The 27,795-nt window shown below is 38.7% G+C and overlaps 1 protein-coding gene across 1 annotated transcript in view; it reads left to right on the plus strand.

Annotated features, from left to right (window-relative positions):
- The window catches only part of LOC130681267 (bromodomain adjacent to zinc finger domain protein 2B-like), a 123,566-nt gene that overhangs the window by 13,132 nt on the left and 82,639 nt on the right, over nucleotides 1-27,795 (plus strand). The window contains exons 2-4 of the mRNA XM_057493904.1: nucleotides 10,568-10,702; nucleotides 11,118-11,239; nucleotides 27,075-27,285. Of these exons, the coding sequence (XP_057349887.1) occupies nucleotides 11,183-11,239; nucleotides 27,075-27,285 (268 nt within the window). The 5' untranslated portion in view covers nucleotides 10,568-10,702; nucleotides 11,118-11,182. The remainder of the gene's footprint in view (nucleotides 1-10,567; nucleotides 10,703-11,117; nucleotides 11,240-27,074; nucleotides 27,286-27,795) is intronic.

Consider the following 27,795-nt stretch of genomic DNA (forward strand, 5'->3'; position numbering starts at 1 on the left):
AGTATTTGTTCCAGTTTGTTGAAGAATGTTGTTGGTAATTTGATAGGGATTGCATCAAATCTGTATATTCCTTTGGACAGGACGGCCATTTTGACGATATTAATTTCTCCTAGCCAAGATCATGGGATGGGTTTCCATTTGCTAGTGTCCTCTTTAATTTCTCTTAAGAGTGTCTTATAGTTTTCAGGGTGTAGGTGTTTCACTTCCTTGGTTAGGTTTATTCCGAGGTATTTTATTCTTTTTGATGTAATTGTGAATGGAATTGTTCTCCTGATTTCTCTTTCTATTAGTTCATTGTAGTTGTATAGGAAAGCCACAGATTTCTGTGTGTTAATTTTGTATCCTGCAACTTTGCTGTATTCTGATATCAGTTCTAGTAGTTTTGGGGTGGAGTCTTTAGGGTTTTTTATATACAATATCATGTCATCTATAAATAGTGACAGTTTAACTTCTTGTTTCCCAGTCTGGATTCCTTTTATTTCTTTTGTTTTGCCTAATTGCGGTGGCTAGGACCTCCAGTACTATGTTGAATAACAGTGGGGAGAGTGGGCATCCCTGTCTTGTTCCCAATCTCAGAGGAGAAGCTTTTAGTTTCTTGCTTTTCAATGTGATGTTAGCTGTGGGTTTGTCATATACGGCCTTTATTATGTTGAGGTACTTGCCCTCAATGCCCATTTTGTTGAGAGTTTTTAATCATGAATGGATGTTGACTTCTGTCGAATGCTTTTTCAGCATCTATGGAGATGATCATGTGGTTTTTGTCCTTCATTTTGTTGATGTGGTGGATGATGTTGATGGATTTTTGAATGTTGTACCATCCTTGCATCCCTGAGATGAATCCCACTTGGTCATGGTATATGATCCTTTTGCGGTATTTTTGAATTCGGTTTGCTAATATTTTGTTGAGTATTTTTGCATCTACGTTCATCAGGGATATTGGTCTGTAGTTTTCTTTTTTGGTGGGGTCTTTGCCTGGTTTTGGTATTAGGGTGATGTTGGCTTCATAGAATGAGTTTGCTAGCATTCCCTCCTCTTCTATTTTTGGAAAACTTTGAGGAGAATGGGTATTATGTCTTCTCTGTATGTCTGATAAAATTCTGAAGTAAATCCATCTGGCCCGGGTTTTTTTTACTTGGGTAGTTTTGTAATTACCGCTTCTGTTTCGTTGCTGGTAATTGGTTTGTTTAGATTTTCTGTTTCTTTCTGGGTCAGTCTTGGAAGGTACTATTTTTCTAGGAAGTTGTCCATTTCTCCTAGGCTTTCCAGCTTGTTAGCATATAGGTTTTCATAGCATTCTCTAATAATTGTTTGTATTTCTATGGGGTCCATCATTATTTTCTCTTTCTCGTTTCTGATTTTGTTGATGTGTGTTGATTCTCTTTTTCTCTTACTAAGTCTGGCTAGAGCCTTATCTATTTTTATTTTCTCAAAGCACGAGCTCTTGGTTTCATTGATTTTTTTTCTGTTTTATTCTTCTCAATTTTATTTATTTCTTCTCTGATCTTTATTATGTCCTTCCTTCTGCTGACTTTAGGCCTCATTTGTTCTTCTTTTTCCAATTTCGATATTTGTGACATTAGACTATTCATTTGGGATTGTTCTTCCGTCTTTAAATATGCCTGGTTTGCTATATACTTTCCTCTTACGACTGCTTTTGCTGCGTCCCACAGAAGTTGGGACTTTGTGTTGTTGTTGTCATTTGTTTCCATATGTTGCTAGATCTCCATTTTAATTTTGTTGTTGATCCATTGATTATTTAGGAGCATGTTGTTAAGCCTCCATGTGTTTGTGAGCTTTTTTGCTTTCTTTGTACAATGTATTTCTTGCTTTATACCTTTGTGGTCTGAAAATTTGGTTGTTAGGATTCCAATCTTTTTGAATTTACTGTGCCTCATTTTGTGGCCTAGCAATGTGGTCTATTCTGGACAATGTTCCATGTGCACTTCAGAAGAATGTGTATCCTGTTGCTTTTGGATGTAGAGTTCTATAGATGTCTATTAGGTCCATGTGTTCTAGTGCGTTGTTTACTGCCTCCATGTCCTTACTTATTTTCTGTCTGGTGCATCTATCCTTTGGAATGAGTGGTGTGTTGAAGTCTGCCAAAATGAACGCATTGCATTCTATTTCCTCCTTTGGTTCTGTTAGTATTTGTTTCACATATGCTGGTGTGCTGTGTTGGGTGCATATATATTTATAATGGTTATATCCGCTTGTTGGACTGACCCTTTATCATTATGTGATGTCCTTCTTTATCTCTTGTGACTTTCTTCGTTTTGATGTCTATTTTGTCTGATACCTGTAGTGCAACACCTGCTTTTTTCTCCCTGTTTGGATGGAATATGTTTTTCCATCCCTTGACTTTTAGTCTGTGCATGTCTTTGGGTTTGAGGTGCATCTCTTGTAAGTAGCATATAGAAGGGTCTTGCTCTTTTATCCATTCTATTACTCTGTCTTTTGATTGGTGCATTCAGTCCATTTGCATTTAGGGTGACTATTGAAAGATATGTACTTACTGCCATTGCAGGCTTTAGATTTGTGGTTACCAAAGGCTCAAGGTTAGGTTCTTTAGTATCTTACTGTCTCACTTAACTCGCTTATTGTGGTGTTATGAGCACTGTCTGGTGATTCTTTATTTCTCTCCCTGCTTATTCCTCCCCCTCCATTCTTTATATTTTGGGTGTTTTATTGCGTGCCCCTTTGTGTTTCCTTTGACTGCTTTTGTGGGTAGTTGATTTTATTTTTTGCCTTTAGTTTGTATTTGGTTGGTCTGCTTTCTTTGCTGTGATTTTATTTTCTCTGGTGACATCTGTTTAGCCTTAGGAGTGCTGCCATGTCGAGCAGTCCCTCTAAAATACCGTGTAGAGGTGGTTTGTGGGAGGGAAATTCCGTCAACTTTTGCTTGTCTGGGAATTGTTTACTCCCTCCTTCATATTTAAATGATAATCGTGCTGGATACAGTAATCTTGGTTCAAGGCCCTCCTGTTTCATTGCATTGAATATATTATGCCATTCTCTTCTGGCCTGTAAGGTTTCTGTTGAGAAGTCTGATGATAGCCTGTTGGGTTTTCCTTTGTAGGTGCCCTTTTTCCTCTGTCTAGCTGCCTTTGAAACTCCTTGTCCTAGATCTTTGCCATTTTATTTATTATGTGTCTTGGTGTTGTCGTCCTGGGGTCCCTTCTTTTGGGAGTTCTGTGTACTTCCGTGGTCTGATCAATTATTTCCACCCCCAGTTTGGGGAAGTTTTCAGCAATTATTTCTTGAAATACACTTTCTATCCCTTTTTCTCTCTCTTCTTCTGGTACCCCTATAATGTGGATATTGTTCCTTTTGGATTGGTAACATAGTTCTCTTAATATTGTTTCATTCCTTGAGATCCTTTTATCTCTCTCTGTGTCAGCTTCTAAGCGTTCCTGTTCTCTGGTTTCTATTCCATCAATGGCTTTTTGCATCTCATCCATTCTTCATTAACATCCTTCCAGAGATTGTTTTATTTTTGTAGTCTCCCTCCCTACTTTGTCCATTAGCTCTTGCATTTTTCTCTGCAGCTCCATCAGCATGGTCATGACCTTTATTTTGAATTCTTTCTCAGGAAGATTGGTTAGGTCTGTCTCCCCAAGCTCCTTCTCAGGGGTTGTCTCTGTTAGTCTGGTCTTGATCAAATTCTTCTGACTTTTCATGGCGATAGAGGTAGTTGTGGGGAGTTGGCGCATGTGTCAGCTGGGAGAACATCCCTTCTTGCTAGTTTGTGGCCTTCGTCTCCTGTGAGAACAGCGACCCCTAGTGGCTTGTGCTGGGCAGCTGCATGCAGATGTGGCCTCTAAGTCTGGCCCGAGCGGCTGCTCTCGGTGTGGCCGGCCTCAGGTTGCTGCTCCACTGTGGCAGAGCTTTGCCGGAGGGGGAACGTGCCGGAGGCTGTTCATCGCCGTGAGGGGCCTCCAAGCTCCACTGCCGCCCAGGGGGTTAGGGCGCCCAGAGTTCCCCATGATTCCCAGCTTCTGTGCTGAGCACGCCAGGACGCTTCCGTCCAGCTGCGGGGCCCCTGTCCCTTAAAGACTTTCAAAAAAGCCCTCGCTTTTCTTTTGTCCCAGGGGCGCCAGCTGCGCTGACCCACTTGCAGGTTTTACCGTTCTGTTTCCCTAGTGTCCAGCACACCATGCACTGTGTGTCTCCGCTCCCAGTGTGGATGACTGGGGCTGGGTATTTAGCAGTCCTCGGCTCCTTCTGCCTCCCCGCTCCGACTCCTCTCCTCCCACCAAGGAGCTGGTGTGATTGGCACGCTTGGGTCCCACCGGGCCGTGGTTTGTATCTTACCCCCTTCGTGTGGCGCTAGGGTCTGGCAGATGTAGATGTAGTCTGGCTGTTGTACTGTATCTTCTGGTCTCTCTTTTAGGAGTATTTATATGTGTTGTATTTTCAAAAATATATGTGGTTTTGGGAGGAGATTTCGGCTACTCTACTCACGCCACCATCTTCGCTCCTCCTCCCTCTGTGTCTTTTGATTGGTGCATTTCCTGCATTTACATTCAGGGTAATTATCGATAGATATGTACTTATTTCCATTGCATGCTTTGCATTCGTGGGTACCATACGTTCAAGGTTAGCTTCTTTGCTATGTAATCGTCTAACATTAACTCACTTATGCTGTTATAAACACAGTGTGATGATTCTTTATTTCCCTCCCTTCTTTTTCTACCTCCTCTACTCTCTGTGTTTTAGGTGTTTAATTCTGTACTCTCTTGTGTTTCCCTTAACTCCTTTTGTGGATAACTGATTTTATTTTTTGGCTTTAGTTAGTATTTGTTGTGCTTTCTTTGGTGTGATTTTATTTTCTCTGGTACCATCTATTTAACCTTAGGAGTACTTCCATCTAAAGCAGTTCCTTTAAAATACACTGTACAGGTGTTTTGTGGAAGGTAAATTCCCTCAACTTTTGCTTATCTGGAAATTGTTTAATCCCTCCTTCAAATTTAAGTGATGATCTTGCTGGATACAGTATTGTTGGTGCAAGGCCCTTCTGTTTCATGCATTATATATATGATGCCACTCTCTTCTGGCCTGTAAGGTTTCTGTTGAGAAGTGTGAAAATAGCCTGATGGGTTTTCCTTTGCAGGTGATCTTTTTTCTCTGGCTGCTTTTACTACCCTGTCCTTGCCTTTGATCTTTGCCATTTTAATTATTATGTGTCTTGGTGTTGTTCCCCTTGGGTCCCTTATGTTGGAAAATCTGTGGGTTTCCATGATCTGAGACTATTTCCTTCCCCAGCTTGGGGAAGTTTTCATCAATTATTTCTTCAATGACACTTGCTATCTCATTTTCTCTCTCTTCTTTTGGTACCCCTATAATGCGAATATTATTCCATTTGCATTGGTCACACAATTCTCCTAAGTGTTCTTTCATTCCTATAGATCCTTTTGTCTCTCTCTGCCTCAGTTTCTCTGTATTCCTGTTTTCTATTCCATCAACAATCTCTTGCACCTCATCCAGTCTGCTCTTAAGTCCTTCCATTGTTTGTTTCATTTCTGTTGTCTCCCTCCAGAAATCATCCCTGAGCTCCTGCATATTTCTCTGGAACTCCATGAGCCTGGTTATGACTTCTATTTTGAATTCTTTTTTAGGAAGACTGGTTATACTTGTCTCACCAGGCTCTCTCTCTGGAATTTGAGTGATTTTGGACTGAACCAGGTTGTTCTTCCTTTTCACGGTGATAGAAGTGATCACTGGCGAGTGGTATGTGTGTCAGGTGGGAGAAGAGAGTCCCTTCCTGTTTTCTGGTAACCTTTCCCTTCTCTGCTTTCTGTGCCCGTTAACTGCACACAGGGAGCAGTCTCTGGGTTAATCCCCTGAGCTACCTTGGGTGGGGCGGCCCTCAGGATCGCCTTAGGCACTGGCAGGGGTTGCAGGCGAGCTGCATGTGTTCTCCTGCGAGAAAGGCACCCCTTTGTGACTTCTGGACTTTGCACCGGCTTCATTAAGCTTGTGCCAGGCAGCTGCTGCGCACAGGGGGCAGGTTCTGGCTCTGACTCTGACTCGTTTAGGTGTGCGCTGGGAGAAGATTCTGTGTGGTTGCTGTGAGTGGGGCTGCTCCCCTGCTGGTCTACAGCAATGGTGCTTCAGTGGTTTGCTTGCAGCGCCCACCGGGGGGAATGAACAGGCTGCTTATCGCTATGATGGGCTTCGGAGCTGTGTTGCTACCCAGGGGGTTAGGGCACCTGACGTTCCTTTACATTCCCAGCCTGCTTTTCTGTGTGTGCCAGGACGATTTAGTCCACCTGTTAAACGCTTGTCCCCTTAATACTTTTAAAGTGCCTGCGTTTCTTTTGTTCCAGGGCAACCCGCTGTGGGGACCTGTTCATAGTCTCCTTCTCGGAATTTCCTTTTCCGTTTCTGTCATATCCCGTACACCGTGCAATGTGTGTCTGTGCTCCCAGTGCAGATTACTAGGGCTGGTTGTTTAGCAGTCCTGTGCTTCCGCTCCCTCCCCAGGCTGATGCTTTTCCTCACCCTGGTGAGCTGGGGTGGGGGGAGCGCACTGGCCCCACCATATTGCAGTTTTGTATCTTACCCTTTTCATGAGATGCTGAGTTCTCGCAGATGTAGATGTAGCCTGGCTGTTGTACTGTATCTTCTGGACTCTCTTTTAGGAGTAGTTGCATTTGGTGTATTTTCGAAATCTATATGGTTTTGGGAGGATATTTCTGTTGCCCTACTGACGTTGCCATCTTGAGTGAGTCCCCTCGTGGTTTTAATTTGCATTTGCCTGATAATTAGTGATGTGGAGCATCTTTTCATGTGACTGTAGGCCATCTGTATGCCCTCTTTGGGAAATGTCTATTCTGGTTCTCTGCCCATATTTTAATGGGTTCTTTGTTTTATAGTATATTTATCCAATATATATTGGATGTCAGCCCCTTATCAGATATATCACTTTCAGTTATGTTCTTCCTTACAGTAAGTTGCCTTTTCATTTTGTTGATGTTGTCCTTTACTATACAGAAACTTTAGATCGATGAAGCCCCTCTTGTTTATTCTTTCTTTAGTTTCCCTTGCCTGGGGAGGTGTGTCGAGAAAAAATTTACTCTTGCTGATTTTCAAGAGATTCATGCCCATCTTTTCTTTAAAAAGTTTTGTGCTTTCATGCCTTTAGGTATTTAATGCATTTTGAATTAAGTTTTGTGCATGATGTTAGACAGTGATGCAATACCATTCTCCTGCATGTAGATGTCTGGTTTTCCCAGCACCATTCATTGAAGAGACTGTCTTTTCCCCATTGTATATTCTTGCCTCTTTTGTCATATTTTAATTGACCATATAAGTGTGGGTTTATTTCTTAGTTATCTGTTCAGTTCCATTGATTCATATATTCTTGTGTCAGTACCATACTGTTTCATTCACTGCAGCTTTGTAGTATAGCTGTTTACCCCCAGCATTGTTCTTCATTGTCAAGGTTTCTTTGGCTCTTCAGGGTCTTTTGAGGTTGCATATAAATTTTAGGATCTTTTCCTCTAGTTGAGTGAAAAATGCCATTGGTTTTTTGATAGGGATTACATCGAATCTGTAGGTTGCTTTGGATAATATGGCCATTTTAACAATATTCAATCATCCTATCCAGGAGCATGGGATAGGTTTCCATTTATTTGTGTCTTCCTCAGTTTCTTTCATCAGTGTCTTAGAGTTTTGAGATTACAGGTCTTTATCTGCCTTGGTTGAATTTTATTCCCAGTGATTTTATCCTTTTTGAGGCAATCATAAATGGGATTCTTTCTTAAATCTCTTCCTGGTAGTTCATTTGTATGTGTAAATGTGGCAGATTTTTGCGCATTGGTTTTGTTTGCTGTGACTTTTACTGAGTTCATTTATTAATTCTAATAGTTTTTGATGCAGTTTTTAGGGTTTTCTCTATACAGTATCATGTCACCTCTAAGTAGGGGCAATTTGACTTCTTCCTTAACAACTTGGATGCCTTTTACTTGTCTGGTTGCCGTAGCTAGGACTTTCAGGACTATGTTTAATAAAAGTGACAGTGGGCATTCTTGTCGTGTTCCTGACCTTAGAGGAAAAGCTTTCAGCTTTTTGCAATTCTGTGTGATGGCAGCTGTGAGTTTGTCATATATGGCCATTGTTATGTTGATGTATGTTCCCACTATACACACTTTGTTGAGTTTTTAGCATAAAAGCATGTTGGGTTTTGTGATCCTTTTTAGTACCTATTGTGATGATATAGTTTTTGTCCTTCCTTTTGTTAATGGGATGTGTCACATTGATTTGCAGGTATTTCACCATCTTTGCATCCCTGGAATAAATCCTACTTGTTCTTGGTTAATGAGTTTTGTAATGTATTTTTTAATTCAGTTTGCTGCTAATTTTTTTGAGGATTTTCACAAATGTGTTCACCAAGGATGGTGGTGTCTTAGTGTTCCTTTTTTGTTCTGTTTTTGTTGGATTTGGTATTGGGGTGATGCTGATCTAATAAAAAGGTGTGAAGTTTTCCTTCCTTTTCAAGGTTTAGAAGTAGTTTGAGAAAGGTAAATGTTAACTGTACTTTAAATGTTTGGTGGAAGTAATTTTTTAAAACCATCTGGTCCTTGAGTTTGTAGAGTGTTTTTTGTTTTTTTGTTTTTGATTATCAGTACAGTTCATTACTGTTAATCTGTCAGTGGAGATTTTCTATTTCTTCTGTCTGGTTCAGTTTTGGAATATTATGCATTTCTAGGAGCTTTTTATAACAGCCTCTTGCAGTCCTTTGTGTTTCTGTTGTGTCAGTTAGCTTTTCTTTCATTTCTGAGTTGAGCTGTCTATTCATTTACACATGGCCATCCTTTTGCCTCGTCTCCATTTGTTGATGTTGGTGAACTCTAAGTAAGAAAATGGAAGAATAAAGTCTAAAGGCCCTGTTTTCTGTGTGGAAGTGCTTTCATTTCTTTGGCGAGGTTCAAGATTCTGTAATTTATTGGGTCCATTTGTGAACTCTCTGTTCTATTTCATTTATTTGTGTGTATTTATTTATTTATATTTTATTAATGAGGAGAAAAGTAGTGCAATTTATAGTGTGGCTTGACATTTAAATCATAAGTTTCATCTTAACACACCTGCCCAATAGAAGGGTGAATGACCTGTGGAAACCTCTGGTAGGTGTTTGTTCTAGACATCAACATCAAGACAGCTGGGTTTTTAAAATGGAGGGTGTCAAGCACACATTTGGTTTTGACTGGTAAAGCAGGTGATTAGAACTAGTTGAGTTTTAGGTGTTTGAAAATATTCAGGTTAATGAAGACAGGTTTACAGATCAGGATAATACTGTAGACTGGAAATACAATTTGTTCACTTAATCTAGTGCAGTTTTATAACTTTCTAATATGTAAGTTGCTTGCCTCCTGAAATTGGAGTTACATGCTTGGCAAGTCTGTTATCCACTTGCAGCCAGGTGGATCCTTGTTTTTGGAGCACAGATAACAAACAGGGCAACTAATAAGATGTGTTCTGATATTTTTTTTCTAGAAGTTTGGTAGTTAGTTTGATGATTTTTTAATGGCAAGGCAAAATCTAATTTCTCAGTCATCTTCTGGATCCATTAGGATGAAATAGGGATTGCTGCTTTGGACAGTTACCGTGAAGTCTCAGTCAAGGGCTGTCAAGTTCTGTTTCTTCAGTGGTTTCTATCAGGGCAGAGAAGGTGTCAGTGCTTTTGTGGCTGGGAGACTTGTTGTTTGGGGTCATTCTGATGCCGGGGTTTTTGTTCACGAAGCCGAAGAATGAGCTTCACAAACACTCAAGGTAGGAGAGCAAGGTACAGGCTTTTATTTAGGGATAAAGTGAAAGAGCAGAGCTCGTGGCTCACACCAGGAGGGGCAAGAGAGTCCCTGTGTGAATTCATTTTAAATATATTCCTTTAATTATTGTAGCTGTGCAATTAAGTTTGAAATTTTAACATTTGAGTTCAACTTTTTCTTTATCATTGTATAGATGAACAGGTATTCAAATGAGTTGTCAATTCCTGCAATATAGTGTGGTAAGGTTATTGTTGGGATTACTTGGGGTCTCTAAGTCAATTTGAGGAAAATGGACATCTTAGTAATGGAATTTTGATCATGGGCAGTATATCTCTGTTGTTTTGTTTTTTCTTTCATTGCTGTCAAAAATGTTTCACATGTTTTTCCCCAGAGATCTACAAGTATTTTGTTGCATTTATATTTGAGCATTTGTATTTTTGCATTTTTTAGTTTTGGTGGATATAAATGATACTGTTTCTTACATATTCCAATCATATATTAATGGTTGACTGAAAATCAGAAATTTTTATGTTCACTTTGATCTTGGGATCCCATCTGGGCACAGAACATCAGGCTCCATTTCTGTTTGAACGTAACCATATATTTTCACTGAGTAATCATATATTGGATTTGAGCCCTTTACCAGGACTTCTAAGAAGGGGCCCAACCATCAGTAGTGACTATGTTTGAGCTACGGGAGGCCTGATCCTGCCTTTTCTGGCACACATTGCGCACGTGTGCTCCTCCTGTGCACTCTGGTACGTTTGCTAGAATGAAGACTTGAGCTTTTGTATCTGCAGGACCCAGGAGGCTGGGCAGCAACTTTGGGATGACTTGGGAGCCCACTCCACCAGGAGGAAAATGCATCCTGCGTGGGGTCCTGACACCTGCAGATGGAGCTTTGCCATGATTTCTTCTGGATGTTTTTGTAAAGAGTGAGTACAGAACCTGCCATTTTCTATCATATTCCTAAATGCTTCCTTTATTTAAGTTCTCATATAGTATTGTAACATTATTTTTTTTTTTTAAGTGTTGCATAAAATTTCTTAGAAGGGTAAAGAGGGCTGGTGTTATCTATACAATAAAACTGTTATGAAAGACCAGAATTAGATTATATAATAGCTCCAGGGTCTGGGGCATAGTGTGTGCCCAGAAAGAATAATATTTTGTGAATTTAAAATGCTTTATGGAAGCAGATCAAGTGAGGAATGAGCCAGCTCTTAGAGCTTTGTGCCCTTGTGTGAATCATCTTTAAAGATCTGACCCTGTAATAATTAATGCGCAATGTTCCTCATTCACTGAGGGTTTCTAAGGATTAACGTTATATTATTCTGTATCATTCTGATTCAGGATTATTTCTGTAGAGAAATGCCACTTCAGCATCATATACACAGTCATAAAATTCATATCAAGAAATGGGACCAGTCAGTCTTCCCTGCAACCTGAGGCAAAGAGAAAAAAGTCACACCCTAGTAAGTCCCTTCACTCACCTGTATTGTTACTTTTCCAACATTAAAGTAATTGAGATCCACTGAAAAGTGGAAGTTTAAGTACATTAAAATTCAGAACATTATTTTGAGTTCTACTATTTTATTGATACCAAACCAGAATTTAGTATGCTTTTATGTCCCTAGCTTTTGAAAAGCTAACTTATCAATATGTTGATATCCCTTGTGGCTTGTCATTTTCAAATGGGATTATCATTGTGCTTGATGATTTCTCCTGAATGAGTGTTGAACATAATTTTTAAAAATTAACTTCCTTCACTAATATGTTCTTTGCCAGACCTCTGTGTGAATGTATTTGTTAAAAACATGCATAAAGTAACCAAGGGAACATCTATCTATTTTGATACATGATTTGAGTGAGCAAATTTTATGAATCAGGTTTAGAACAAAATACGATGATGTCTTTTGTCTCCATGCCACCTACTGGATGCTGCTCAACACCATCTAAGGTGAAGTTGTTACCAAATGAGACACACCTGTTTCCACTCAGTCAGCATACAGCAAAGCCAAACACTGACCTGAGCAGTGAAACCAAACCCTGACTTTGGGATGTGGTTTTTTTTAACATAGGGAAAGAAGGTGGGCGTTCCCCAAGCAAGGAGAACGGATAGCTAAAGTTTGAAGCCCTGCACTCACTATTGGCTTACAAGCAAGGGCTTGTAAAGGTTATGGGAAAGGGTTGCAGGATGTGTGATGAGCTTGTGGCATTGTTCTGACGGGTCCGTGGTGAGGTGACGGGACTGTTTGAGGAGTGTTAGCTGTCAGCCTTCTGGCGCCACTGAGGCTAGAGTTCACTTGCTCATTGTCAGGAGGTGGCTCGTCTGGTGGAGCCTAAATACCTGTAAAACAAGTCAAGGATACGTGAGTCAAGAGTCAGTCTGTGGCCTTGAGGGGGAAATCAGAGTCCTGGGCCATTTTAGTTTGCTTTACCTTGGTTTGCAAACCCCATTTTCTTTCTTCTTAACTTACACATTCTGATTCCCATACTGTGGGTCATATTTGATGGACCCAGTCTTCTATATCATTGAGATGTCTGAGGGCCTTTATTAGACAGGGAATGCCTGTGCAGTCACAAAACACCTTTAGGACTGAAATCACCGTAACGCTTAAGAGCCAAAACATTGGATGCTTTTTCTAAATGACATGCATTTATGGAAAACAGATTTCCTTAGGTTCCAAGTAGAAATCTGAAGGTACTTTACTTTTGTGTATCTTGGTTTCTGAGATAACAGTGAGATGTTTCTAATCTCCTTCCTATTTCATGTGCTTCCTTCTTGTAATAATTGCAAATTCAAGTTTCTTTTTAGCATGCACATTCCTTTACTTTTTTGGTCTATTTTGAGCTTCAGAAAAAATGTACATAAACCTTGCTTTAGCTTTACATTCCTCTAATATACTTTCTACCTAATGTTCTTTATTGGTAAGCTAGATGACAGGCATTCTAACAAGCATGAGGAATTACATATTGTCCTGGTTTTTCACTAGAGCTGTTTTTTAACCATTTGTTTATGATTCATATGATCATCTCATCATGATCAAGTGCATTAAGTTTGAGAGTCTGTCTGTGCCAGCGTGCTTCTGAGTTTAGCACTGTGTATTTTACGTGTTACAACTCCTGAGGGAGTTTTCTTAATTACTAAAGGAATCTAAAATTTTCTGGACTATTCACATGGGTTTTGTTTTAGTTTCTCATATCTATTGTATAGAATCTTTATTTTACAAGGGTGTCTATGTCTATAAAACCTATAGCATGCTGTAGGATTTACTTCTGAATTGCTTTCATGGAGGAAGCCTGACACAGATTCACACACAGGGGAAGTAGGTGTACAGTCAGGGATTGTCTGCTTGAATTGTGGACAGTATCTGACCATGGAATTCAGATGCTTTCTACCAATGCTTCTATTAATTCTCATAATGGTTAATTTCCTGTGACCTTGGAATAATTGAATTTCTCTTAAATATTTAAAGAGCGTATGTATTATATCTCACAATGTAATATTTCAAGTTTACATATTTGTACTAAAGCCAGAAACATTTTCAATTTACTGTTTTTAATTTTCAAATTCATAAAGTATATACGTGTGCCTTATTAAAGTTTTACATTCATACAACATACTTCCAAATTTATATCGTCTCATTGTGTTTTTAAAAACGAGTGAACTTATAATCACGCTGCTTGGTTAAATTGTCAGTTTTCAGGAGAGTCTTAAAATTATCAGGAGACACCTAAAATTTATTTCCAGTACTCAAAATACCATTCCACAGTGCTAATTTGCATAGAATTTAGTAATATTTTGTATCAAGATTTGGATTCAGCATAGTGTATATTCTCCTTTGATATTCCATGTATTAACTTTTGAGTCATGTTAACATGTGTCAAAGTGCACCAATTCCATGTAGTCCCCTACGGCAGCACAGGGGATGTCTGTTCATCACATAGCCCACATACCTCTGCACCATGAATTCCCCTCAAGGTCACGTTGCTCCTTCCTGCCGCTTGCCCGGTAATTTGTCCTTAGAGAATCCCACCCCAACAGAGCCAGAGTGGTGATTCTCTCTCTCCAGTCCCCTCTTCATGCTGCTGGGTCATACCTGCAGGGACAGACTCAGAGCAGCACCATGCAAGAAGCAAAATGACAGCTGAGACCCCAGCTTCTGTCCTCCGTCAGCCTCGTGGAGAGGACTGGATGCAGTAGTTTGGGGGCGCCATGGGCCTTAACGGGAGGAGCGGCAGTAAGAGGGAATGCCCTTGTCCCTGTCCTGTGCCCTGTGGCAAGGGTTCGAGAGTTTTCATAGCAGCCAGGTGAGGAAAGGCGTCATGATAGAAAAAGGGGTTTAAAGTTCTCAGTGTTTCCCCAGGCTCCACAAATTATCCGTCACACTGAAGGTACAGTAACAATACAATACTCATGTACTGCCTTCTAAATGTTCAGTTTCTTACAAGGTTGATTAGGTTTAGCTTTACAACTTGGTTCATCTGGGGTAAATCAAGCTCTTCGTCTGTAACGTATTTTGTGTTCAGATTGACTTAATGGCATAGTATGAACACAGTCATTTAGAAGAGTGTTTTCAGATAATTTCAGACTTACAGAAAACCTGCAATATCCCTGATGTTCCTTCATTCAGATTTTCCAGTGGTCACTGCACCACTACATTTGCACCATCATAGAAAATTGTCCACTGTATTTTTCCAATTAGAGGCATAATTTACCACAGAAATCCTACATGACCCACATTAGAAAATCAAAATTGTTGATAATTCTTACCTGCAGACCAGCTTTAAATATCAGTAAGTGCATCAACTATGAGAAAAATATGTCTGCATTCTGGACCATAGACTTTCTGTCATTTTCATGACCTCACTAAGAATTTTGCATCTATTTTCAATAAGAATATTGGTCTGCAGTCATGTTTTTTCATGGCATCCTAATCTGGATTGATGTCAGGGTAGTGGTGGCCTCATAGAGTGAGCTTGGAAGTGCTCTGTACTCTTCAGTTTTTTCGAAGATTTTGGGAAAGATTGACATGAATTCTTTAAGAGTTTGGTAGAATTCTCCAGCGAAGCTCTCCGACTACCAGAATCTCTTGTACAGCAAGTGTTCTCCTTTTTTTCATTCATTTATTCTTTCATCAAATATTTATTTATTTTATTTTGGTATCATTAATACACAATCACATGAGCAACATTGTGCTTACTAGATCCCCCCCATTATCACGTGCCCACCACATACCACATTACAGTCACTGTCCATCTGTGTACTAAGATGCTATAGAGTCACTACTTCTCTTCTCTGTGCTTTACTGTCTTCCTCGTTCCCCCGACTATGCTATGGGTGCTAATTGTAATGCCCATTACTCCCCTTCTCCCTACCTTCCCACCCACTCTCGCCAGTCCCTTTCCCTTTGGTAACCATTAGTCCAGTGTTGGGTTCTGTGAGTCTGCTGCTGCTATGTTCCTTCAGTTTTTGCTTGGTTGTTAACACTGCACAGATGAGTGAAATCATTTGGTACTTGTCTTTCTCCACCTGGCTTATGTCACTGAGCATAATACCCTCTAGCTCCATCCATGTTTTTGCACATGGTGGGATTTGCTTCTTTCTTATGGTTGGATAGTATTCTATTGTGTATATAGAATACTCCTCTTTATCCATTCATCTACTGATGGACACTTAGGTTGCTTCCATTTCTTGGCTATTGTAAATAGTGCTGCAATAAACATGGGGGAGGGGGGTTGCATATGTCTTTTTGAACCTGAGAATTTGTTTTCTTTATGTACATTCCTAGGAGTGGAATTCCCAGGTTACATGGTATTTCTATTTTGAGTTTTTTGAGGAACCTCCATACTACTTTCCACCGTGGTTGAACTACTTTACATTCCCACCAGCAGTGTGGGACTGTTCCTCTTTCTCCCCATCCTCGCCAGCATTTGTTGTTCCTGATCTTTTGATGTTGGTCATCCTAACTGGTATGAGGTCAATATTGTGGTTTTAATTTGTATATCCCTGATAATTAGCAATGTGGAGCATCTTTTCATGTGCCTGATTGCCATCTGAATTTCTTCTTTGGCGAAGTGTCTGTTCATATCTTCCACCTATTTTTTAGAACGGTTATTTCCTTTTTGGGTGTTGAGGTGTGTGAGTCATGTATTTTGGATGATAACCCCTTGTTGGATATGTCATTTACAAATATATTCTCCCATACTCTAGGATGCATTTTTGTTCTGCTGATGGTGTCCTTTTCTGTACAGAAGCTTTTTAACATGATGCAGTCCCATTTGTTCATTTTTTATTTTGTTTCCCTTGCCTGAGGAGATGAGTTCAAGAAAAAGTTGCTCATGTTTATATTCAAGAGATTTTTGGCTATGTTTTCTTCTTAAGAGTTTTATGGTTTCACGACTTACATTCAGGTCTTTGATCCATTTTGAGTTTGCTTTTGTGTATGGGATTAGACAACAATCCAGGTTCATTCTCTTGCATGTAGCTGTCCAGTTCTGCCAACACCAGTTGTTGAAGAAGCTGTCATTTCCCCATTGTGTGTCCATGCCTCCTTAATTTTATATTAATTGGTCATATATGCTTGGGTTGATATCTGGGTTCTCTTGTCTGTTCCATTGTTGCACGGGTCTGTTCTTGTGCCCGTACCAAATTGTCTTAATTACTGTGGCTTTGTAGTAGAGCTTGAAGTCGGGGAGAATGATTCCCCCAACCCTCCACTTTTTCTTTGTTCTCAGGATTGTTTTGGCTATTTGAGTTCTCTATGGTTCCATACAAATTGTAGAACTATTTGCTATAGTTCATTGAAGAATGCTGTTGGTATTTTGATAGAGATTGCATTGAATCTGTAGATTGCTTTAGGCAAGATGGCCGTTTTGACAGTATTATTTCTTCCTATCCTTGGGCACAGGATGTGTTTCCATTTGTTGGTATCTTCTTTAATTTCTCTCCTGAGTGTCTTGTAGTTTTCAGAGTATATGTCTTTTACTTCTTGGTTAGGTTTATTCCTCGGTATTTTATTGTTTTTGATGTAAATGTGAATGGAATTGTTTTCCTGATTTCTATTTCTGCTCATTTATCGTTAGTGTATAGGAATGCAAGAGATTTCTGTGTATTAGTTTTGTATCCTGCAAATTCGCTGAATTCAGATATTAGATCCAGCAGTTTTGAAGTGGATTATTTAGGGCTTTTGATGTACAATATCATGTCATCTGCAAACAGTGAAAGTTTAACTTCTTCCTTACCAATCTGGATGCCCTTTATTTCTTTGTGTTGTCTAATTGCTGTGGCAAGGACCTCCATAACTATGTTGAATAAAAGTGAGAAGGGTGGGAATCCTTGTCTTGTTCCTGATCTTAAAAGGAAAGGCTTTCAGCTTCTCGCTGTTTACTATGATGGTAGCTGTCGGTTTATCATATATGGCCTTTATTATGTTGAGGGTACTTGCCCTCTATACTCATTTTGTTGAGAGTTTATATCATGAATGGATGTTGAAGTTTGTCGAATGCTTTTTCAATGTCCATGTAGATGATCATGTGGTTTTTGTCCTTCTTTCTGTTAATGACTTTTCTCATATTGTACCTTCCTTGAACCCCTGGAATAAATGCTACTTGATCATGGTGGATGATCTTTTTGATGATAATTTTGAATTCTGTTTGCTAATATTTTGTTGAGTATTTTTGCATCTATGTTCATCAGGGATATTGGTGTGTAATTTTCTTTATTTTGTGGTGTCTTTGCATGGTTTTGGTATTAGAGTGATGCTGGCATCATAGAATGAGTTTGGGAGTATTCCCTCCTCCTCTACTTTTTGGCAAACTAAGGAGGATGGGTGTTAGGTCTTCTCTAAACGTTTCATTAAATTCAGTGGTTTAGGCATCTGATCTGGGGGTTTTGATCTTTAGGTAGTTTTTTGATTACCAGTTCAGTTTTGTTGCTGGTAATTGGTCTGTTCAGATTTTCTGTTTTTCTTGAGTCAGTCTTGGAAGGTTGTATTTTTCTAGAAAGTTGTCCATTTTTTCTAGGTTATCCAGTTTGTTAGCATATGATTTTTCATAGTATTCTATTATCATTCTTTGTATTTTTGTGGTGCCCATAGTGATTCTTCCTTTATCATTTCTGATTCTGCTTACTTGTGTAGAGTCCTTTTTTTCTTGTTAAGTCTGGCTAGGGACTTACCTATTTTGTTTATTTTCTCTAAGAAACAGCTCCCACTTTCATTGATTCTTTCTGTTTTATCTTTCTCGATTTTATGTATTTGTGCTCTAATCTTATGTCCCTCCTTCTGCTGACTTTGGCCCTCATTTGTTCATCTTTTTGTAGTTTCACTGTGAGTTTAGACTGTTTATATGGGACTGTTCCTCTTTTCTGAGGTAGGCCTGTATCGCAGTATACTTCCCTCTTAGGACGGCCTTTGCTGAGTACCACAGAGAGTGTCAGAACAGACTCCTGTAAGTGTCTGGCCAGGTAGGCTGAGGGACGGCAAGAAAAAATGGCACCCCACAGCCCCTCTTCCCCTGGATACATCTCCAGCATATCCCATCCCTCTGACACACATCCCAATGTTAGTCAATAAATCACATATAATTTAGGTGCTTTTCAAACTGCTGGGTCTCAGATGGATCATCAGCACACCCGTCCTCCAGGAGCAGAGGCTAGGCCTCCGAGAGTCCTCTGGCCGTCCCAGAGTTCAGCCACACTAATTCTCAAAGCCAGAGGGCTCATCTTCCTGGGGCAGCCCTGGTGTAGGCTTCATCCCCTCACCCCCCATGCCTGCTCCCTCTCATTCATGGGGGGTGGGGCAGGACAGGAGATGGGGCTGACCACAGCTCTGCCCTTTTACCCTTCTCAGTGTGGCCTCTTCTTGTCATTAGCTATGGAAATTCTGTTTTGTCTTTAGGTTATTTCCAGAGTGGGGCATATTGTATGTAGTTTCCTAGGTGTGTACATGAGAAGAGGTGATCCCAGGGTTTTTCTGCCACGGTCTTCTCAGAATCCCCTCTGTAGCCTACTTTTCTAGGCCTTAATTCCCTCATCTGCAATGTGAAGAATATATATATATATATAAGCAGGCCTTTAAGATTAATTCTCTTTTAGGTAAGATATTCCAAAAGTCTTTTTATAAACTAATTACCAGGAAATAAAGGATTCTGGAAGTACACTTACAAATAGAAAGGTGGTTTTTTTAAAAAAAGAAGGTAACATTGTTTTATTTGAGCTATAGTTAAATTTACTGAAAATTGTTTAGCCAGAAATAATTTGGTAAATGATCAATTCACTGAATGACTAACAGACCTAAAACCGTCAGACCAGACACCTTAATCCAGGTTTAAAACATTCACCACAGGTATTTCAGGCAAGGCCTAGAATAGGTACAGTTTCCAATTCTGAAAAATGTAAGTTCATTCATTCTTTTATATAACATTGATCAGTCAGGAAGTGCTAGGCATCCCAAATATTAATGTGAGAAATTGACAGTTGCCTAGGACTGCAGATCTGAGAGGAAATACTTGAAGCAAAGGTTTGGTGATACTAAAACTTAAAGAACAAAACAACAGCAAAAAAAATCTCAGTAAGGGATATGGCTGGTAATTGTAGGTCTGCTTTTGTTATGTAGCTGTATTCCTATTATTGTTATGTGTGTATGCAATTTAATTAGTAGTTTGATAAAACCTGTACATGCTTATGTTACTCTACAAGAAGATATGTCAAAGAAATAATCAATCTTCCCATGTTTTCTTCTGTCTGCTACTTCTGTAGCTTTTCTTCTTCCTTCCTAATTACAACCCTTAAATAGAATTCGTGCCTCATATCAAATTTACCGAGTATCATAGTTCTTCCAAGTGGTAAAGATACCTCAAGACAAATGCTGGGCATAGAAGCCACAGGGCATAAATCTGCAAAGAAGTAAAAAGCTAACCTTGTCAAACAATATTGCTTCTCTCTCACCAACTTTACATTTCCCTGTATGGCCCCGGAAGATGACTGGTTAGCCAGAGACGGGTAAGATTCCTCAAGGGAGGAACAACCTAAGACAGGCACAGTCGCAGGGGGGCCATCAGGTGAGAAATTGGGGATCAACAGAGGTGAGGCTTAGAACTTCACCCCCCCTGTTTTGAGAGAAATCTTCTGCATACATGGATGTTTTGTCGCCCTTGTCTAGATTGGATTAACACACAGTCTACAGGCACAGACCTGATCATCTACATTTGCCCTCTTAGAGCACTAAATTATGTTTTCTACCTTTATCTTGCATCTACCTACCACTCCAGCATTTTATCTAAAAAAAAGATAATAATAATAAGGGAGAAATGTGGGATTCACATATAAATCAAGTATAAAAATCAAATCTGACTTGATTGTTTATAGTTCATGATGCGTGATCAAAACTGAAAGTTTCTGTTATATCACTGCCCTTGCACTGTTCCCCATGTAAGAACTTATTCACTATGTAAGAAGTTGTTCACCATGTAAGAACTTGTTCGTTATGCTTCAGAAGATTGGAGACTGTTGAGAATTAGGCTTGGGGTGGATTAATGATTGTGCATTGAGTCCCCTATACAGAATTTTATTGTTAACCACCATTTGATCAAGAAATATGAGAGATGCCCTCTCAAACAAACAAACAAAATGAACTCAAAATTGATCATAAGCCAACATGTGAAGTGTAAGAGTTTCAGAAGAGAACACAGAACTATTCAGGAGTAGGAGAAGGGGAAGAGTTCTTGGCACCAAAGCGCAATGCATAAATTAAAGATTGATAAATGGGATTATCTCAGAATGCAAATTAAAAGCATAAATACATACCAGTAGACTAACCCATTCAATGGCTACATTTAAAGACTAATAATAACAAACGTTGGCAAGAGTTTGAAGCATTTGGAACTCTCAACATTGCAAGTGGGAATATGAGACAATACAAGCACTTTAGAAATTCCTAAAAATAAACACTGTATCTCCTAGCAATCCCACTTCTTAGTACTTACCTAAGACGAATGGAAAAATATACCCACATGGAAATGCCTCAAATGTTCATAGTGGCTTCATTCACAATAGCCCGAAACTAGAAATAATACCCACTAACTGGAGAGTGGATTTTGAGAAGTGGTACATCTATATAAGGAAATACCACTTTCTAATAAAAAGAAAAAGAAGTGTTGATACACACATTATCAATGAATCTTAAACTAATTAGGCTGAAAGAAAGAAGTCAGATGAAATAGTGTACATATTGCATGGTTCCCATTTTATAAATTTACAGGAAAAGAAAACTACGTTGTCAAAAAGCAAATTACTAGTTGCCTGTGGCCAGGAGTAGAGAGAAAACTGCACTGTAAAGGGGCAGAAGGAATCATTGGGAGGTAATCGAAATGCTTTTTGCTTGATTGTGATTGTAGATTCATAATTGAATAATATATGTAAATGTGATCAAATTGTACACTTTAAGTGGATGTGTTTATTATTCTGAAGTTTATTATACTTCAGAATAGGTTTTTTTGAAATCCCCAAACTTGAGGTTGGAATATATTGGCTCTTTCTCATGTGATGGCATTGTTCTTCAGTTTGATTAGTGTGTGGATTACATGCATGTATACATTTGTCTAAACCCCTCAAACTCTGTACCTAAGATTTCTGCGTTTTACTATATGCAAGTATGCTTCAAAAAAAGAAAAATCTCAGTAAGTTGGCAAATCATTCAGTGAAAGCTGACTTTTGGTGGAATGGGTTCCCTCATTTACTTATTTACTGCTCCCCTCCCTATTAAACCATCCTGAAGTATATAAACTCAAACAAAAATGGGAGCAACAAAAGGAACATAAAGACAGCAACGATATAAAGGCACAAGTGAGACTTGATCACACGTCCTATTAAGACCTGAACACAGGCCGGTGGACAGGGGACTCTGGTTGTCAGTGAGACAGGAAGTCCAGTTACTTGGACAGCTCAGTGTCCGTAAGGCACAGTGAACACAGACCAGTTGCTCATGAGACGTTTTGCTATACTTTGGAGTATCATTTATGAAGAGTAATGGTAATATTGAAATAGAAACTCACATTTAAATAAGATTTCATAATCTTAAAAAAATTCTGAATAATGGAAACATTCTAAAATCAATTCATTTGAGGTAATTTTTCTAATCTTGAAATACTTGAAAGTAATAAATTTATTTGCCATTTTCCTCAAGTATTTCTCCATCTTCTATGTTAACTTGGTTCTGGAAGAAAACTTTACTACTCTTTGCCTTTTCCATGTTACTTAGAGGCCACTTCAGACCTGCCTGGTCTCCAGTCGGGCTTCTTTCCCTCACATCCAGGCAGTCCTCTCTCCAAGAAAAGAGCCTCATTATTTACCTGCTTTTCTAGCTCTAGTTCTCAGGCCCTAAGTCAGACCATCTTTATTTGTTAAGTGGACATTTGAGACAACTTTCTGTCCCGACCTCTGCATCCTTTTTCAGACTCATCACCTACTCAAGGTGACGTTCTGGGATCGCCTGAGTCAGAGTGACCCGAGTCTGAGGTCCCAGTTAGAGATGCTTGTCCTTTGAGGAGAGGACGCTCTCCCACTTAACCTCTGTAGAGAATGTGCCTGTATAGAGTAGGTGCCTCAAGTGTCTTAAGTAGCGGAAACTGTCTTTATGATGACGCATCACAGCCTAATAGTATACTGGTATGTGTTACAGTGTAGAGTGAACTTTACTCATTTACTATGATTATTTCATTCAGTCTGAAAAAACATAAACCTTTTCTTCTCTCTCACCATAGTATTTATAGAAATGAATGTGTTACTGCTAGTGATTTAAATTAGTAACTGTGGAAAGGAGAATTATAATGGTATAAAAGGCTTGATCTGTCACCATCTCTATCTTCTTAGTCATCTTTTTTCACTTTATCCTGTTTCTTTTAGATCTTAAAGATTATTTTCAGGAACCATTTACTATCTTAGTCTTAGAAATTGAAGAAAGAATAAACTCCATTTTATGCATAATTTCTGAATGATGTAAAAGCATAGGAATCAAATGATATAAATTGTATTTGCCTTTTCTAAGGAAAAGTTTATTGACAAAAAATACTTCTTTTTTTCATCACCCACAATTCTTTTGAGTGTTGAGTCAATTAAAGTTTTAATACAAGCTTGAGATTTTCCTAACAATCCAGTTCTCATTTTATGAAATCCCGGAGTCAGAAGATAGCCGGTTACATGAATCGCCCTTAGATAGTATTTATTTATAAATGCCAAAAGCAAAAATGTAAATGATGTCATTTGTCAGGTGAATTTTGGACATCAACATAATCTGTACCTTTTTGGACACAGGTATATTTTCCTAGCTGAATAAAATATAACTGTGTAAAAATTATAACTGGATAAAAAAAACGATTAATTGATTGAACCCTTGAAATTCAGTCAAAATCTCCCCATGCTGGTGAACATAAAGCTGTTCTGCTGGCTTCCTTCTTAGTGTTTCATGGTGTAAAAATGCAGTTAGTACAAGTGCTGATCCCACTGACTTCATTTGAAATCTCAGCAAAAATTCTCTCGTCAGAATTAATATTTAAAATGGGAATTACTGAACAGATTTAGTTTAGATATTTTTTTGACATGTAGATACTGAGTATATGCATTGGTTTTTTCTGTAACCCTGCCATAGCATCATCTTGACTGTGCTTTCATGCCTGAATATTGTGATAAGTAGCAAGTATAAAACTGTCTTTGTAATATCAGTGAAGTACATGTAGTGGCTAATACCCCAGGTTTTAGAGAGAGACAGTCCTGGGTTCAAATCACACATTTCTGTTCCTTATTGCCAGGGCACCTCAGGAAACGGTTTAACCTCACTTGGTGTGTGATTCCCTCAATGGTAATACAGGGACAGTAAAACCCACCTTCCTAGGTAAAATGATTATGAAGATTAAAGTAAAGAGTGCATTGAAAATGCCTCGGACAAAGCACGGTGCTTGGACTGTGGGGTCTAACTGTCCTCCATGATGGGGGAAGAGCAGTGCTTGTGTCCATGGCACCCACTGTGTGAGGTCATCATGTGCCATGATTCTGAGCCTGGCGCCACAGCATAAAGGGCAGTCAGGACTGCTGGCTCTGGCTGCAGAAGTGCCCAGAGTGGTTCAGGTGAATCCTGCTTTGAGATTCTTTGAAGGAATAAGAAACATTTAAAAATTTTCTTAACGTTCACAGCAAAGGAATTCTCTGTCAAAAAAGAAGTATAAGGTAATTTAAAATTGTTTTAGAAAGGTTACTTTGAAAGGATGCTTTTCCTATGTCTGGAAATACTACTTTGGACTCCAAATAAGGTCATGTAACAGTGTATTTGTTTTGATTGCCTTACGGAGGACAACCAGCTCTTCTTTATTACCTATGCATTAAGCAGGCTTCTTCCTGTAATACACTAGCGTTATGCTTTTGTATGTTTCCGTAAACATTTTTTTTCTTCTCTCTCACCGTAGTATTTATAGAAATGAATGTGTTACTGAAAGATTTAAATTAGTAACTGTAGAAAGGAGAATTATAACGGTATAAAAGTCTTGATCTGTCACCATCTCTATCTTCTTAGTCATCTTTTTTCTCTTTATCCTGTATCTTTTAGATCTTAAAGATTATTTTCAAGAACCATTTACTATCTTTGTCTTAGAAATAAAGAAAAAAAGAATAAACTTTTTATGCATAATTTCTGAATGATGAAAAAGCATAGGAATCAAATGATATAAATTGTATTTGCTTTTTCTAAGGAAAAGCTTACTGAGAAAAAATACTACTTTTTTTCGTCACCCACAATTGTTTTGACTGTTGAGTGAATTAAAGTTTTAATACTAGGTTGAGATTTTCCTAACAATCCATTTCTCATTTTATGAAATCCTGGAGTTCGAAGATAGCCCAATATATGAAACACGTTAGAAAGTATTTATTTATAAATGCCAAAAGCAAAATGTAAATGATGTCATTTGTCAGGTGAATTTTGGACATCAACATAATCTCTACCTTTTTGGACACAGGTATATTTTCCTATCTGAATAAAATATAACTGTGTAAAAATTATTACTGGATAAAAAAAAGATTAATTGATGGAACCCTTGAAATTCAGTCAAAATCTCCCCATGCTGGTGAACATAAAGCTGTTCTGCTGGCTTCCTTCTTAGTGTTTCATGGTGTAAAAATGCAGTTAGTACAAGTGCTGATCCCACTGACTTCATTTGAAATCTCAGCAAAAATTCTCTCGTCAGAATTATTATTTAAAATAGGAATTACTGAACAGATTTAATTTAGATATTTTTTTGACATGTAGACACTGAGTATATGCATTGGTTTTTTCTGTAACCCTGCCATAGCATCATCTTGACTGTGCTTTCATGCCTGAATATTGTGATGAGTATCAAGTATAAAAATGTCTTTGTAATATCAGTGAAGTACATGTAGTGGCTAATACCCCAGGTTTTAGAGAGAGACAGTCCTGGGTTCAAATCACACATTTCTGTTCCTTATTGCCAGGGCACCTCAGGAAACGATTTAACCTCACTTGGTGTGTGATTCCCTCAATGGTAATACAGGGACAGTAAAACCCACCTTCCTAGGTAAAATGATTATGAAGATTAAAGTAAAGAGTGCATTGAAAATGCCTCGGACAAAGCACGGTGCTTGGACTGTGGGGTCTAACTGTCCTCCATGATGGGGAAAGAGCAGTGCTTGTGTCCATGGCACCCACTCTATGAGGTCATCATATGCCATGATTCTGAGCCTTGCACCACAGCATAAAGGGCGGTCAGGACTGCTGGCTCTGGCTGCAGAAGTGCCCAGAGTGGTTCAGGTGAATCCTGCTTTGAGATTCTTTGAAGGAATAAGAAACATTTAAAAATTTTCTTAACGTTCACACCAAAAATTCTCTGTCAAGAAAGGAGTATAAGGTAATTTAAAATTGTTTTGGAAAGGTTATTTTGAAAGGATGCTTTTCCTATGTGTGGACATGCTACTTTGGACTCCAAATAAGGTCATGTAACAGTGTATTTGTTTTGATGCCTTACGGAGGACAGCCAGCTCTTGATTATTACCTATGCACTAAGCAGGCTTCTTCCTGTAATACACTAGCGTTATGCTGGTGTATGTGTTCCCATGAGGAGACTTAAAGTGGGAAATCTGAAATATCACAAAAGTAGACAAAAGAATGTACATCATGTACCTATCATCAGCTTTAGAAATTATCATATGAACAATATTGTTTTACATATATTCCCATCTACTCCTCCTCTTCCATAATCTGATGAAGCAAATCTTAGACATTGTACTTCATCTGCAAGTGTGTCTAAAAGATAAGAATTCTTGTTTTCTACAAAAGTATGAGAATAGCATTATCATAATTTAAAATGATAACTTCTTGATATCATCAAATATCAGACATTGTTCAAAATTTTCATTGTTTAAATTCTTAACTGTCCGAATTTCCGGACAGTTTGTCTATTTGAATCAAAATCTAGGTAAGATCCAAACATTGGGCATGTTTGATACATGCTTTAAGGCCCCTTTAGTCTTCCCACAGTGTTTTCACTTCTTGAAATTTGTTTGTTGAATAAACTGGGTAATTTGTGGGATTTCCTTCAGACTGGATTTTGCCGTGTAGTTTAATATATACGGCAAGTAAATTTTCCCCGTTAAGTTTTAGTGATTTAATCTGGAGGCTTAATCATTTCCAGGTTTTGTTTTTTGGGAGGGGGAGGATTAGTTTATAGGTGATGAAGTGAACCTCCTTCTGTCGGTCCAGTTGTCTCCCTTTTTTGGTGATTGGCAACCATTCAAATGTAAAGCTTAGATCCATTAATCCATGAGATATTGCAAAATGGTAATAGTCTGACTCTTACATTCCTTCTTGATTTATTAGCTGTGTTTTTTCTATAAAGAGAGTCTTTTGTTTGTTATTTGGATAGCTTCATGTTTGGTTGAACTGATGCTCCTGAGAGCAATCCGTAGAGGTGTCATCACTCAACTAATCTTTTCAAATACCTGCCAACTTTATAGTCATTATGGTTCAGAAATGGTGATTAAGATGTATGTCTATATATGTTTATAGGTACAGGTATATATCTGTCAGTGTATTTAAAGTTGAAATCATTAAAGTAAGAATACGAAATATATACCAAAAGCCATGAACAATTCTAAATGTAACTTGAATAAGAAACTAAAATTTCTAAAGGTTACAACAGCTTTATAAAAATTAATATGTGCAGGTTTACCTAGAATTTTCTGACGTATTGATCACTTGTGTTTATTTTGTTCATAATATTTTATTTCTATAAAATGTTACTTAAAAGGGAATGCAGTGGTGTCCTTTGAAAGAAGAGGATGCCATTCCCCGTGTGAGGGCAATGGAAGCTCATGGGGGACGACCACCGGATCCAGAGGGAGAGCGACCAGGAGAGGATACCAGCGTGAGACAGCGGAGCGGTCGGCCTCCTGATGTTGGCGGTGCTGAATGTGTAGATAACACAGATGGCAAATTGCTAAGACAACTGCAAGCTCAAGGTAGGGAACATGTATCCGTCACTGTAAGAACTGTACTAAAATGTGTTAAGTATTTCTACATGTATTTGACATAGGAATGATTGATAACTACTCTCAGTTTCTAAAAGGTAGGTGATTGTGTTCAAATAAAATGAGAAAATAAGGAGTCCCACTGGTAACTGGAGTTCTTTGATTTAATAAGCGCCTTTCAAGAATCATACTCGTAAACACATCATGCCCTGTGTGTTTAGAATTACAAAGGTAGGTGATGAACTTTTCAGGCTGGAAACTCATTTGAACAGCTCCCAATTCCTTGCGGTGGTACAAGGGAGTAACTCCAAAATATGTGGATCTGTGGAGTAAATTTTCAGTCAAAGAACTCCAATTAGTGGCAAGTCTTAGTTTGGGTTCTTCTGTAGCCTGGATATATAACATTTATTTTCAAAATGCCCAACTAATAAACTTAGGTCAAAAAGTATCTTAAGATCACCAGAAAGTATCATTCATCAAGTACAACGTGCTCAAAGTAAC

Source organism: Manis pentadactyla, chromosome 16, assembly GCF_030020395.1.
Source record: "Manis pentadactyla isolate mManPen7 chromosome 16, mManPen7.hap1, whole genome shotgun sequence".
NCBI classification, from domain to species: domain Eukaryota; kingdom Metazoa; phylum Chordata; class Mammalia; order Pholidota; family Manidae; genus Manis; species Manis pentadactyla.